At 49.7% G+C, this 15038-nt stretch overlaps 1 protein-coding gene across 1 annotated transcript in view; it reads right to left on the bottom strand.

Annotated features, from left to right (window-relative positions):
* Positions 1 to 3690: 3690 nt before the first annotated feature.
* Positions 3691 to 15038, bottom strand: part of NSG2 (neuronal vesicle trafficking associated 2) — a 64176-nt gene continuing 52828 nt past the window's right edge. Inside the window, exons 4-5 of the mRNA XM_012461164.3 lie at positions 8344 to 8454; positions 3691 to 5561 (exon numbers count right to left, since the gene is read on the bottom strand). Of these exons, the coding sequence (XP_012316587.1) occupies positions 5370 to 5561; positions 8344 to 8454 (303 nt within the window). The 3' untranslated portion in view covers positions 3691 to 5369. The remainder of the gene's footprint in view (positions 5562 to 8343; positions 8455 to 15038) is intronic.

Below are 15038 nucleotides of genomic sequence, written 5' to 3'. Positions count from 1 at the left end.
AGCTGCACAACGAGAACCAGAGGACACAGGGAGGGGAGCAACACACACCAGGCCCTGCTGGGGGTGGGGCAGGGGAGGGAGAGCATCAAGACAGATAGCTAATGCACGCTGGGATTAATACCTAAGTGATGGGTTGATAGGTGCAGCAAATCACCATGACACACATCTGCCTATGAAACAAACCTGCACATCCTGCACATGTATCCCGGAACATGAAATAAAAGGAAAAAATTTTAAAGATGATGTGTTTGTGTAACTAAATGTAGCAATTAAAAACTGTGAGTAGACAGGAAGAAAATGGGGCAGCCTGTGGCTTTGTGTTGGGGAACATGCAGTAGATGACATCAGGCCGCCCTGGGAGGACAGGGACAGGGGGTTGGAAGCTTCCTGAGCGTGGACAGGAGGTAATCAATTTCTCTGTTATAGCTACTTCAAGCCCATAACCTTATTTTAACCCACAGCAACCCTGTTGGTGGGGGCTATATTTAAAAGTAATTTCAATTTACAAATAAGGAAACCGAGGCAGAGAGATTGATCCACAGTAGCTACAAGTTGTTGAATTCCTGCCCTAGGTAAATCTTTAAACATTATGTCATAGAATTCTCACAAAATGAGGTAGAGACAATTCTTATTCCCATTTTAAAATAAGGAAGCTGCGGTGTGAAGAGAGGAAGGGAACTGGCAGAGGCAAGTGCAGGAGGAGTCACGCCGGGTCCCAGGGCTGCCTGCTCTCCTCCTGGGACCTCTCTGTCCCCGTGCCACCGGCCACACCCCCCACACCTGGCCCAAACCCAGCAAGGAGCTCACCAAGGGCCTGGAATTGAAAAATAAATTACATAAGCTCAGTCCACAGCCTCTAAACACCATTCCCTTAGAAGGAGACAGTGAGGCAGAGACAGAAAAAGAGAGGAGACAGAGGAGTGGGGAGTGTCCAGAGAGGGGCGCGACCATCTTTGAGGGCAACTTTGACTAATGGAACTCTAGATCTGTGTTTCTAGAAACAGGTCATTTCTGACAAAAGAGCAGACTCAGATAAACAGCCTGCTGTGCCAGCCTGAGTCTGATCTACGGGAAACAGCATTGACGTTGCCATGGAAACCAGTCCTTTCCTCTCCACTGTTCAGGAGCGCTATTTTTTAAAGAGATGGTATTGTGTGCTTCCTGGAAAAATTACTGGGGATCGATTTCTTCTTCCTCCACATGACTCCCCATTTGGATTAGAACACATTGCAGGAGTTGAGGGAAGATAAATTGACCAACAGCAGTTCTGACAGGTGGTCTTTCAATTTTCCAGAAAAAGTGTGTATCTCCCTAAATACCTTCTGATCCGTTCGAACGCTGGGATTACTCCGGGCGCCATCACTGCTTCTCCCCAACGTGCAGCTGTGGACTGCTCTTTCATCTCGCTCCTCCTCTCCCGGGGCCTGGATTCTGAGCCCAAGGGCAGAGAGTTGAATCTTTGCCTCTGGCACTGGCTTGGGGGAGACACCCCAGCAGCCTTGTGAGCAGAAACCCTGGGCTTTCCCTCCTCCAAACCTTTACAATGCTGTTCCCATTACCTGGGAGGTCTTCTTTTTTTAACCTGTGGTGTCTTTCCTCCACCCTCCCGAATTCTTCCTGTCATAGTGCAACCCGTATTTCAAGGCCCAGTTCCAGGGCCAGGTCCTTCCAGAACCCAGGCTGACACCCACGCAGACATGCCCTCCGGCCTGCCTCAGAACTTCTTGCCACAGGCGGGCCCAGCCCAGTCACCCTCTCTACATAGCCTTTGTCTTGTCTGATCTCGGGGGCTCTCTAGGGAGGTTCCCAATGTTGGTGAATAGATTAAAAAGCATGCAAAAAAACACAAATAGAGCTTGATCTACAAACGAAGGTGCTGTTTTTAGGATCATTGCCTGGCTTCCCGGACCCTCCATTAACCAGCAGGACTCTGTAAAACTCCACCCTGCAAAATTCAGAGGAGATTTCCCTGACCAAACCACATTTGGTTAAACTCTTCTAACTGATGCCGTACTCCTTGGATACATTCAAGGGAAGAGTTAGGTGTCCTCCTTTATTGCAATAAGGATAGCACTTGGCCCCAGAATCACTCCGAAAACAGAAATATCTGCCCCTTTCTCCTGGCCCTCCCATTCTTCCTCGTTTCTACTCATATATTCATAGCCTGTTCATTCCAGAGAGTGAGGCACTGGAGTGGCAAATCCACTTATGACAGAGTGTTTGTACATGTGTTCATTAAGCCTTTAGCTGATTCTGTGTAATTGAAAGAAACGTTGGGTGTTTCTGTGCTAGCTATGCGGATCAGCCAGGTTTTATGGGTGAGTTGCCAGCTCCGATCCCTGTGCTTTCCCACTCACCATCTCTAAAGCCAGGCTGGAAACCCGAGGCTCTATGGGAGGGGGTAGGTGTGTCTGAGGCTCTGTGCTCAGCAGCCTGTGCAGCCCCAGCTGGGAGGTTCTGTGTCGTGTCCCTTCTTTCTCCCGTCCACCGTGCATGTTCAGCCCCAATTCCTAGCGCAGCACCCCACGGGGAGCCTCAGCTTCCAACTCTGCCCAAAGTCAATCCTGGTCTCTTCCTCAGACGGCCTGCCACCCGCGTTAGAGAAGATGTGTGGGCACAAAGTACAACCTACAAAGCGAGATACGGAGATGTGTGGTCACCGCGGCACGGCACGGTGCTGAAGACCCTGGTACCAAAAGGTGTGGGCTTCAATCACAGCTCCGCTGCTTACAGACTGCACGACCTCAAGCAAGCCGCTTCACCTCTCTGTTCCTCCAGTTCTTCGTCTCCAAATGGGGATGATGATGACGAAGCAGATGGCAGTGGTGCTGAAGGTGGGAGCACCTACTTCAAAGAACTGGGAGGAGGGCTGTATGAACTAAGACACACAGGCATTTAATACTTGGCGTGGAGCACAGGGCGTTTAAGTGGTGGCTCTTCTTCACAGTCACCATTGATACTGAGTTCTGGCTGAGAATCAGCTCATTCACTCTTATGATAGCTGCAACTCGACTTTCTGGAAAATTAACTAGAACCATGACAGTGTTGCTTGGGGCCTGACATGGAACAGAAGTACTCTGGGAGTGCAAAGGAGTCCCACCAGCCTGGGTTTGGACCGCCCCCCCCACTACTCTGCTACAGCCCTCGTACAGCCTCTTTTTACCCTCTGAGCCTCCATCTCTTCATCTGTCAAATGGGGTCAATGACCGCTACCTGCCAAGGTCATGTTGAGCCCTAAATGAGCTAATTTAAAAAGGGGTTTTCAACATCTTCCTCCTCAGTTGTGGGTAACCACCAGTTGCATTAAGTCAATGGCATCATCACACCTTTATTTTCACATCCAACTCCATCGTCAGACTTCAGGACTATGATTCTGTGTCATCCACTGCTTTCTTCCCCATGCCCAGCAGAGCCTGGCCCGAGAAAGTGCCCAGCAGGCATCTACCTCATGAAGGATGTTGAGCTGCCAGACAAGCAGCCAGGTGCACCTCTCGGTCCTTCCTTAGGACCTCAGCACCATCTCAGGCCCCAGTTGCCTGAGGATGGAAGTTCCCCTACAGCCCGATTCTAGCCCCAGCCCAACAGGACAGTGTAGGGCTCACCCTGCTCCCTGGGACCCCTGCCACCAGCATCTTCCCCATCAGTGTCACTGAGCAGGAGATAAAGAACGTTGCAAAGGAAGGTCAAGACTCTCAGACACATCTATCTTTATTTGTTTCCTGTCAGAAAATTTCAAGAATTACACCAAAAAATACTTCAGCCTCTGCTACCTACTGACAAAAATACACCACGAAATTATAAAGCGCTCAGCAGTTTGGCTAGGGACAATTTGTTATTCTGCTTTGGATGACAAATGAATTTACAGGTGACTCAGGGTGATGGGAGGTTGGGGGAGAAGGGAGGAAAAATCAGATGAGAGCGTTTGGCAGGATAGTTTGAGCTATGCTAGTCTTATTACCCAGCTGTTGCATACGATGATTTCAGCAACATAGCAAGCCACAAAAAAATACCCTTTACCTGGCCTGTCAGAGACTCGTGAGAAAGCAGTACCACATCTCAAATAACCGATTCTCCCAGCTGGTTCTGGACCTGTGGGTCCTGGAGCTGACACCCTGCAGAACTGGCCTTCCTGAAACATTTGTGAGAGACAGCGGAATGCCTGATACGGTTCCAGGACACTGGGAGGCCTGGTCAAGGCTGGATGCTGCCTCCTCGTCAGGAGCTTCTAGAACTCGGTTGGAGAGTTTGGACAAATGTCCCCTTTTAACACAATGAAGTAGGCAAAAGACAGTCCCATTTTTCAGCTTCCTTTAGAAATAATTTGGCATTGTGGCGGCCCCAGTCTTCAGATCTCTTCCTGGCTGTCACCCGAGGCTCCTGGTTGGAATCCTGTTGTAGTTGCTATTGTTATCAGCACTTCGGGAAATAACAAACAAACAAAAACTTAAAAGTCGGGTGCCTGTGCTTGTTGCTTTCGGCCTAGGGTCACATGCCCGTCCCGTGCCTTCCTTCTTGCTGCTGCACCTTCCCTCCTGCCCTCTCCACCCACTGCTGTCTCATCATCATGGGCAGTATCCGGTGTGGACCTAGAAAATGCAAGAAAAAGACAAAGAAAATCTGCCCACTCCTCAGCGTTTGCTGATGCAGAGCCCACCGTCTCAGGGCGAGCATTCAGAGCCCAGCCCTGTGGGTCTGCCCAGGTCCTAGTATAGAGGCCCAGAAAGTTTGTGCTCATCTTGCAAAACGTACCAGAGGCTGGTGCATTTCACTATGGATTGTGTGCATGCTGGGCTTAGAAATGCCAAAATCGGTTCTTCTCTCCAGCTCGGCCATTCCTAATTTCCCGTGTTCCTACCCTGCAGACCAGAGGCTAACCGAATAGTCTTCGTCTGTGTCACTCACATATTCTGCACCCTTGGAGCCCCCACTGAAACTACATTTTCTTATCTAAGAAGCCCATGGAGTCTGTGCTCTTCACTGCCCTTCAATGTCTTCCGATGGAGCCAGTTTAATGCTTTTTGTTCATGTTCTTTGTTTCTTTCCTTTTCTGCTGTTACATTTGCCTAACAAAGAATAAGCAGTGGCTTTAAAAATATCTTACATGGGAACAATCAACACGAAACATGCCTTTGTACATAAGCCTGACTTGGGGACGAATCAACAATACCAAGGAACGAAAAGAAATATCGGTTCAGACAACTCCAGTACACACCATGTTTTTGGTGCGTTCCTCCCCCCACCCTGCCCTGCCCTGCCCCGCCCCCGCCCCCATATCCCAGGAGTACAGTGTTGTCTTGTAACTGGAGCTTGGCTTAGCCAATGGGGGTCCTCCTCTCCACCCCGCCCCCCATTCTGGCTGGAGCAGGCCTCTAGTGGCCCTGGGTCTTGGGCGGCTTGGGCTCATGGATGACAGCAGCTGCCGACAGCCACGGCCCGATGGCCCGGGCAGTGCTCTGCTTGGCCACGCTGTAGTGGCTGATGACTGTGTAGAAGCGGCTTCTGGAGTTGGGGTCCTGGGAGGAGTAGTAAGCATCCAGGGAGGCTGGGATACAGCGTTTGTGCTGGGGAAGAAAGAGACAGAGTCAGGGGTCGTTCAACAAACTGCTCCCAACCTGCCCAGCAACACAGTCACCCTGACTGGGGTACAGCTGCATCCGGCTCTCAGCCACAGGGCAGGTGACAGCTCCTGACCTGGGCCTGGCATGTAGCAGCCTTCCCAAAACCAGCACGAGCACAAACACCAAAGCTCCACTTAGAAGAAGCCAATGACCTGAACCAGATATTGACACTGATTCAAGCCAGCCTTCTCTGCATACTGACTGTCAGACTGTGGTGGACGCTGTAGGGACCCCCACAGACCCCCCTCTAGCTGGCTGACTCACGTGTCCCCTCTTTGCCTCTTTGGACCATTGCTCACAGCCAATAACTGTTTATTTCCTCTTTATTTATTTATTTATTTATGTATGCTTTGAAACAGAGTTTTGCTCTTTTTGCCCAGACCGGAGTTCAATGGCACAATCTTGGCTCACTGCAACCTCTGCCTTCTGGGTTCAAGCGATTCTCCTACCTCAGCTTCCCAAGTAGCTGGGATTACAGGCATGTGCTACCATACCCTGCTATATTTTTTGTTTTTTTTTTAATAGAGATGGGGTTTCACCATGTTGGTCAGCTGGTCTTGAACTCCAGACCTCAGGTGAGCCACCTGCCTCAGCCTCCCAAAGTGCTGGGATTACAGGCGTGAGCCACCACGCCCGGCCTATTTCCTCCATTTTATACTCACATCTCTTTTCTCTTAGATCAAAAGTCATGGTTCCTAACAACATTAATGTAATGGTATATTTGCATTATCCTACAATATATATAGAACAGCCACAAAATAGCACCAATACTACTACTAAGAGGTAATGAACCTGGGGACTACCGTACGAACTTGGAGGTTTCTCTGCAGCTCTGTGTGTCCTTAGAATACACTCCACTGAAGGTGTGAGGTCCACATGCTGTCATCTACAGTCAGTCGAAAGATTTATTTTCTTTGCACGTTTATGTCCTTAACTTGATATAGAGCTACGTTCTTTAAACGAAGAACCTCTTCTTTTTTCTCACTGATTTATTTGTGAATGTGTCAAACATTTACATATTTCAAGGACAAATATTTAGGAAGATAGATCCAGAGAAGCCTTGCGTCCATCCCTGGCCCTCCACTCTGTTCCCTCCCTCCTCCTGAGGAATCATTTTCATTAATTTTTTTAATTTATACTTCCTGAATTTCTTTCAATAAGCAAATAGCTTTCACCTCCCCTTTTCCCACACACAGGCAGGCCCTTCCTTTGGTCATTCACCCTTACTATCTTAGACAGTGTCCTCTGTCCGTGGATACAGGCCTTCCTTACTTATTTTCCCAGTTGTAGTGAAGTCCACTGTGTGGATTTGTCACAGTTTATTCAACTATTCCCATTGATTCAAGTCTTCCAGAGCCTCAGCTGCTGACCACTTGGAGTGTAATCTAGGAAGTCAGATCCAGACCCCCTCCGTGAAAGTCTAGGAAGTCAGATTACACTCTCGGTGGAGTGTATTCTAAGGACACACAGAGCTACAGAGAAACCTCCAAGTTGGTTTGGTAGTCCCCAGGTTCATTACCTCTTAGTAGTAGTAATATTGGTGCTATTTTATGACTGTTCTATATATATTGTAGGATAATGCAAATGCATCATTACAAGAACGTTGTTAGGAGCCAAGACTTTTGATATAAGAGAAAAGAGATGCAAGTATAAAATGGAGGAAATAGACATCATTGGCTGTGAGCAATGACCCAGAGAGGCAACCAGGGGATAGGTGAGTCGGCCAGCTAGAGGCGGTCCGATTGGAGTGCAGTCTAGGTAGTGCAGAACTGAGGGACACATATTTTCAGGCTGGCACACTTCCCATTTGATCTCCCCACATAGAAACATCATCATTGCCATGTCTTGGAAAACCCTTTTAACTAAACACTCTCTATGTGTAATTCCTCATATGTGAAATGGGAGCCAAAGAAACTTTATTTCTCAGAGTGGTTGTGCAGCCCAACTGAGATAATGTTTAAGTCAACGTCTAGGAAATGGTCTGATATATTAGAGCTACAAAGGGTAATTATAAATATTAAGAGTTATCAGCTCTGTTTGCTCTGAAACAGACTCTGTCTTTATTGGAACTAACATTTGTTGGGAGCTCATTTTCTAATAGGCCCTTTGTTAACTGATTTTACTTAAATTCTCTCTTTAAGGCCTCCCAAAATTCCTGGGAGCAGGCATTATCCCCATTTTGCAGGGGAGAAAATGAGGTTCAGAGGGGCAAGGACACTCCCAGAGGTCATGCAGTAGGTTTCGTTCTTTCAGAGAAGGAGTTTAATCAGATCATGAGTCAAGGGGAGGGACCCAGCTGTAAGACTTGGAGACAGAGCTTCAAAGAACCTCAGAAGCACCAGCCCTGCCTTCACAGCTCTGGAGGGCCTTCACTGCAAGGGTAAGCAAACAGCCGTCGAGCGAGGAAGACCCGTGTCAAGCCGAGGTTTCCCAAGATGGAACAGTCCATGTCAAGAGGTAGTGAGCTTCCCTCACTGCTGATGTGCCATCAAAGCTGGACCACCTCCTGACCCTGGAAAGCACCATCCTGGGGGAGGAATTCTACTGCATACTGGAGACAGTCCCTCACGAAAACTTGGAAACTCCTTGCCAAACACATATTACATTTTAAATAGTCAGTAGGGAGGTTGTCATAACCAGAATTTGAACATCAGTGAAAAAAAGACATTGATCAACCCTCTAACTGAACTTGACAGTGACCTGGGGCTACCCAACCACCTCTTACCTTATAGACAAATCCCTCTGGGCAGCTGTGGTCGTAGGTGAAGGCTTTGTAAACCACCAGGAACACGATGCAGGCAAGGAAAGCTAGGGCCAGGCTGACAAGGATGGTGACCTGCAGGAACACAAAATTGAGACTCTGCCCACCTTTAGTCCCAGCATGCAGCCTTCAGAACCTGGAACGGGCAGGCAGCGTGGTGTGCTAGAAAGGGGGACAGCCCCAAGGAACTGCCTCTGTTTTGGCTTTGTTGCTAACTTGCAGTCTTAGGCAAATCACCTGTGCTGTTTGGGCCTCAGTTTCCCCTTTCTTCAGGATAATCTCTGAAGCTTCTTTTTTCTTTTTTTTTTTTTTGAGATGGAGTATTGCTTTGTCACCCAGACTGGAATGCAGTGGCCTGATCTCAGCTCACTGCAACCTCTGCCTCCCAGGTTCAAGCGCGTCTCCCTACTTCAGCCTTCCGAGTAGCTGAAATTACAGGTGCCTGCCACCACACCCGGCTAATTTCTGCATTTTTTAGTAGAGACAGGGTTTCACCATGTTGGTCAGGCTGGTCTTGAACTACTGACCTCAGGTTATCTGCCCATCTTGGCCTCCCAAAGTGCTGGGATTACAGGCATGAGCCACTGCGCTTGGCCACTCCTTTCTGATTTCAAATGTGATTTTCCCCTCATTTTACTTTTCCTGCTAACTATGTGGGGTGTGGGGGGCTGATCATTAAATGGTCACTTCCAGTGCTTCCTGCTTTCCATCCTCCCTTCCCCCACCAGTGGTGCATTCCAAACTCGGACATCAACTGCTTCTTTCCCCTCTGCTTGCACATCTAATACACACCTTCAACACATTCCCAAACCAAATTCCCACTCTCCTCCCAACCCAAACCTGCTCCGCCTGCATTCTTCTTCATCTCAGAAAATGTCAACTTCACGTTTACAGTCACTCAGGCCAAATAGCTCAGGCATCCTTGACTCCCTTTTTCTTACACACCACATCAAATCTACCAGAAGAAACCATTTCTGCCTTCAAATACACCCATAATCTAACCACTTCTTACCACCTCAATAATTTCCAACTTGGGTGCAAGCCATCATCATCTCTCACCGGCACCATCTAACAGGCTTCTAACTGGTGACGACTTTCTTGTCCTCTAGGATATATTCAGCACACAGTAACCAAAGAGAGCTTTGTAAAAATCGAAAACAAAGCAGGGGCCAGGTGCAGTGGCTCATGCCTGTAATCCCAGCAATTTGGGAGGCTGAGGAGGGCAGATCACTTGAGGTCAGGAGTAAATGACCAGCCTGGCCAACATAGTTAAACCCCATCTCTACTAAAAATACCAAAAAGAAAACAAAAAACAAAAATAGCCGAAGATGGTGGCGGGCACCTATAATCCCAGCTACTCAGAAGGCTAAGGCAGGACAATTGCTTGAACCCGGGAGCTGGAGGCTGCAGTGAGCTGAGATCATGCCACTGCACTCCAGCCTGGATGACAGAGTGAGACTCCATCTCAATAAATAAATAAATAAAACAAAGCATGGCCCTTTTCTGCTTGAAAGCATGCAGTGGTCTCCAGCTCATTCAGAGCGTAGACCCAGTTCCTATCCACTATCTGAAAGCAAACTTAAAAAAAGAATACCACCCAAACAAAGTGGGGTCACCACCAGGATTCATCTGAAAGCAGTAGCTGGCTAACTTCAGAGGCACCTCTAGGCTTGCACTGACCCCGTCCCACCACCTATGTACAAGGGGGCAGGGAGACTCCCGGGATACTGAGGCATCTAATACTACAAGCAGAATTTCTGTGTGTGTTATTTTTTAAAGCTGATGATCCTTTCAGTCAGTTGGCCTATAAATATGGTAGGATTCTTCTCATGGAGGAAAGGTTCTTTTTGATTCAGAAAAAGACTAAAATTAACTTTGGGAGTGCCCACGCCATCTCTTTCCCACCCCAGGGCATGTTTATAAGGACAGGAGTCTATATTGCTTCAAAACTCTGGAGTTGCTTGTTGGCAGTTTTAAATACTGGATGGGAAGAATTTGAAAAGGAAAAGAGGAAGATGGACATGGGGAGGATTCTGTCCAAACCCCATGGGCAGACACTGTCCTTGAGCAATTCCTCATGAGCGTGTGTATGAATTTTTAGGACAATACCATGTAACATTCAGTTTTAAGCTACTGTTGACACAGTGTGCTGTCCATTCTCTCCATTACCCGGAGCCAGCAGTTGAAGCCTGTTGCACGCTCATCAGCCTCCTGCCCTGGATTGGAGTGATAACAGTATGGGGTGAGATGATGTGGAGATCAGCCCAATATCACCCAGGCAAGAGGTGGAGCCAAAGTGGAGAAATCAACAGAAGCTGGACTTAAAGTAAGAGATACCCTGAAGACACACAGGCACCCTAGGAACCGTCTATCTGAATAGTACAGGAAAGGGGGCCACCCAAGACCACTACTCACCAATGCTGAGGACCTAGGAACATGTGATCAACATGTGTTTGGAGTAGAGAGATAAAGTAATTTAAAATTCCCAGATTTCCCAATAGCCAAAAGGTAGAAACAGCCCAAATTTCCATCCACTAATGAATAAATAAACAAACTGTTGTCTATCCATGCAGTGGATTATTCAGCCATGAAAGGCAGTGAAGGACCAGCTGCAGATGCAAACAGCCCTTCCAAATATGATGCTGAGCCAAAGAACCCAGATGCCAATGGCCACATGTCATGTGATTCCATCTGATAAGATACCCAGAACAGGGAAAGGTGCAGAAACTGGAGGCCACTAGGACTGGGGAGTCTGGGGCAATGGGCAATGACTGATAAGGGGCGTTGGGTTTCCTTTTGGGGTGATGAACATGTTTTGAAACTGGGCAGAGGTGATGGTTGCACAACATTATGAATGCACTAAATGCCACTGAACTATACACTTTAAAGTCATTAAGTTTGTGTTACGTGAGGTTTATCTTAGTTTCTTAAAACAAATTCCCAGAGTTCAGGGAGCGGCCTGGCACCTGCAGCTCTGCACTGGGGGCAGGGAGTCAATTTCCTAAGTGGTGACTCTTTCTGTTAAAGGGACATTAAAATCCTGCTGCCTTCCCTTCCCTTAGCACACCTGGGCCCAGCTAAGAGAGCTGCCTATGAGAGATGGGGACACCTAGTCGCAGGCTCACCCACAACTACAGTGCAGCTGCAGAGCTCGTGCATGGGCAGGAGGGAGTTCAGAGCCTCAGCCCCAGCCTGCCATTGCCTCTAGCCTGATGCAGGGTCTGAGGGAGCCCCTAGAAAGCCTCCCATCAGAATGACCATGTGCAAACCCCAACTCTTGCCTAGGCAGAGTCCCAGGTCTCTTGGAAGACTCAGGAGCCGGGCAAGACGTCCCAACAAGGGTATGGACATGCCCAGACAGGGCTGGATGTGGCCGCTGGTCAGCAGCAGGTTAGTAAAGGGCTGCTAGGAGCTGGTGCGGGACCCAGCAAGCCTGCCTGTGGGACAGGTTCCCTTTACAGGGCGGGCTCTTCTACTGCTAACATCCCCTGAGTTAAGAAATCCCAGCTGAGCGCAGTGGCTCACACCTGTAATCCCAGCACATTGGGAGGCCAAGGCAGGCGGATCATAAGGTCAGGAGATCGAGAACATCTTGGCCAACATGGTGAAACCCCGTCTCTACTAAAAATACAAAAATTAGCCAGGCATGGTGGCGCACCTGTAGTCCCAGCTACTCTGGAGACTGAGACAGGAGAACCCAGGAGGTGGAGATTGCAGTGAGCTGAGATCGCACCACTGCACTGAAGCCTGGGCAACAGAGCGAGAATCTGTTCCCCCCAAAAAAAGAAAAGAAAAGAAATCCCAAATAGGAACTGCAGGGGCTGATTCACCAAAGCGCCACCAAGGCTAGAGAGCATGAGCGCAGAGCAGGCCTCCAGCAAGCGTGGTTGGAAAAAGAAAAGGGAGGGAGGGAGGTCCCTTTTAGGTAGTGGTTTCAAACCCTGCTTCACATTAAAAGCAGCTGAGGAGCTAGGAAATGCTGATGCCTAGGTTTCCACCGCCCTCATGGATTCTAATTCCATGGGTCCAAGACAAGGTTCCCCAGGTAATTACAATGTGCAACCAGGAAGAGAACCACTGCTCCAGTAGGACTACCCGTGAGTGGTTCTCAAGAAGCTGCGCATGTTAGAATCCCCTGGGATTCAGACGTTTCAAATGATCCTGGCGCTCTAGCCCCACCTCAAACCAATTACACCAGAATCTCTGGGGGTGCAGTCCAGGCAGGTGGTCCCCACATGCAAGCAGTACTGTGTGCTGACACTTGCCAAGTGTCCTCTGTGACTGTCAGAGTCAAGGGTCTAATGCTGACTGGTTGCCACAGGTGCAACCCAGCCCGTGGGATTCGGCCCAAGCAGGGCCAACTTCCGCCATGCTGCATCACCTGTTCCCTGACCCCAGAATTAGGCTGAATGGAGGCTGTTCTAGCTGAAGGAGAGTTTGCCTCCCTGTCCTGAATTTTGGTAAGTTCTGCAACTGAAGGCCAATCATTCCCTGAGTCTGCAGAGTTCAGACAGTACATTGTGGCCAGTCAGGCACAGGCTCTCTCTTGAGGCCTCACAGTCTACAGGGGGAGAGAGAGATGGGCTGATGGATGCAGACACTTGAAAAGCAGAGGCAACACCGTGACTGAGGCCATCAGCACAGGGGGCTTCTGGACCTAACCAACCTGGGGGTGGGGGCATCAGGGACGTCCTCCTGGAGGATGTGACATCACGGAAGTACATTAGGATTGGGGGGAAGAAGGCTCTGAGCAGAGGAAATGGCATCAGCCATGGACAGAACATGGAGAGCACACAGGCTGTTCTGGAGTCATCATAGGCCTTGGCATGGCTGGCCCAAGGGGTGTAAGTGATGGGGAAGCCTGGGGGCCTGGGCAGGGGGCAGAGAACACATTACACTTGGACTTGATCTCAAGGACAACAGGGAGCCAGTGACGGTTCTAAGCAGGGAAGCAACAGGGTCAGAATTATGTTTCAGAGGGATGTCTCTCAGGCAACAGGAGGCAGGTTTGCGGGGGGAAGGCTGAAGGCAAGGAGGCCAGTGGGAAGGCTGATAGAGTACAGCATGTCCCAGGTGCTGAGGTCACACGGGGCAGTGGGGTGGAGTCAATGGCCTAAGATGGCATCAGAGGTGAGCACAGCACCGTGAGACAAGAGGAGGAAGGGCCAGGTCAGGCGGGCGAGTTCCACATGCAAGCTTTCTGGGTTCTGGATCAGAGTTGGCAGTGGTTGCTGGGGTGGGGCAGGAGCTGGAGAGTCCTGGTTTAGTTCCAGGATGAGATTTCCTACAGGCAGGTTGCAGTTCTGCGAGGCAGCCTGCTGAACCTGGTCTCCCCATTTCTGGTGGATTTGTGAAATTCAGAGGCCCCATGTGCCTGATCCCTGCAATAAAGCTCCACCGTGCAGGGCCAGCCTAAGAGGGCCGGGGAGAGAAACTCCCACTTCCCCGCAAAGCACCTCTGAACATGAAAGCCGGACTCCACATCAATATTTATTGACTCCGTTTATATAACCTCCATCCTCAGGGACGTTCTAAAACCCTTGGTTTCACCTCTTGAATTTAACAACCTGAGCCTCGCAATAAACAGCTTGCTAGCTCTCCAGCGCTAGCCTGGAGGGTTTCCTCACCACAGAACCACACTCTCTCTGTACCTGTCTCCCCTCATCCACTCATTCAGCCACTCATCATCCACTCAGTGCAAGCCTATTAAAGGACCTACTGTGAGCCGGACGCTGTGCACAGTCATTGCCTCAAGGAGCTCACAGAAGGGAGAGAGTCAGACATTCAATGAGTAAATCACCAAACAATCACAAACCAAGCACTGTGTGTGGTCTGAAGACAGCACACGAAGGAGCCCTTTGATGGGATGGTCCTGAAAGAGAGAGGGAACTGGGCTCCAGGCAACCCCGGGCCAGAGCACTGCAGCATTCCAAGCTTCCCAGAGATCCTACAAGGAAGAGGAGCTCGAGGTTCCAGAGGGCCTGGAAGGAGCAGTCTGGCTGTGACAGAGGGGACAAAGAGGAGAGAGCGCTGAGATGAGGCTGGAAGGAAGGCAGGGGCCAGCTCTGTAGGGCTTTGGAGGCCAATATCACCCTTGTCCTGCCCAAGAGAGGAGCTCCCCACAGAGGCAGCCCTGGCCCCCCTCAGCCACCCTCCAGCCTCATGTGCCTCTCCCCACTGGCTCACACTGTCCCCTCCAGCCCCTGAAAGCTCCTGCAGTTGCTTCTTCAGACCTGGAGCCCCATGTACCCTTTTCTCAACATCTCCTTGGCATTCATCTCCAGCCCTGAACCCCCAATCTGTCCCCACTCTGTAGATGGAGCCTGCTTCAGCTCCTCCTTTACCGGAGCACACTGTGTCCCCATCACCCCTCATGCCTCCCAGCCACCTTCTGCTGGGAAGGCCTTGGGCAGCAAATGAGTGGCACCCTTTTCTCTGTGCCCGGCACAGTGGCTCATACGAAGTGGGGACCAGAAACATTTCCTGAACTGCAGTGTTGAATTAGGACCAGAGAGAGAAAGACAGACAGACACACACATACAGTCATACACACAGAGACACACACGCACAGAGACACACACACACAGAGACACACACAGACACAGAGACACACACACACACAGACACACACACACAGAGAGACACACACAGACACACAC

Source organism: Aotus nancymaae, unplaced genomic scaffold (assembly GCF_030222135.1).
Source record: "Aotus nancymaae isolate 86718 unplaced genomic scaffold, 86718_ANA_hifiasm-v0.15.2.pri h1tg000015l_1, whole genome shotgun sequence".
NCBI lineage: Eukaryota > Metazoa > Chordata > Mammalia > Primates > Aotidae > Aotus > Aotus nancymaae.
The sequence above is the reverse complement of the archived record's forward strand: the minus strand, read 5'-3'. Positions and strand labels throughout refer to the sequence as shown.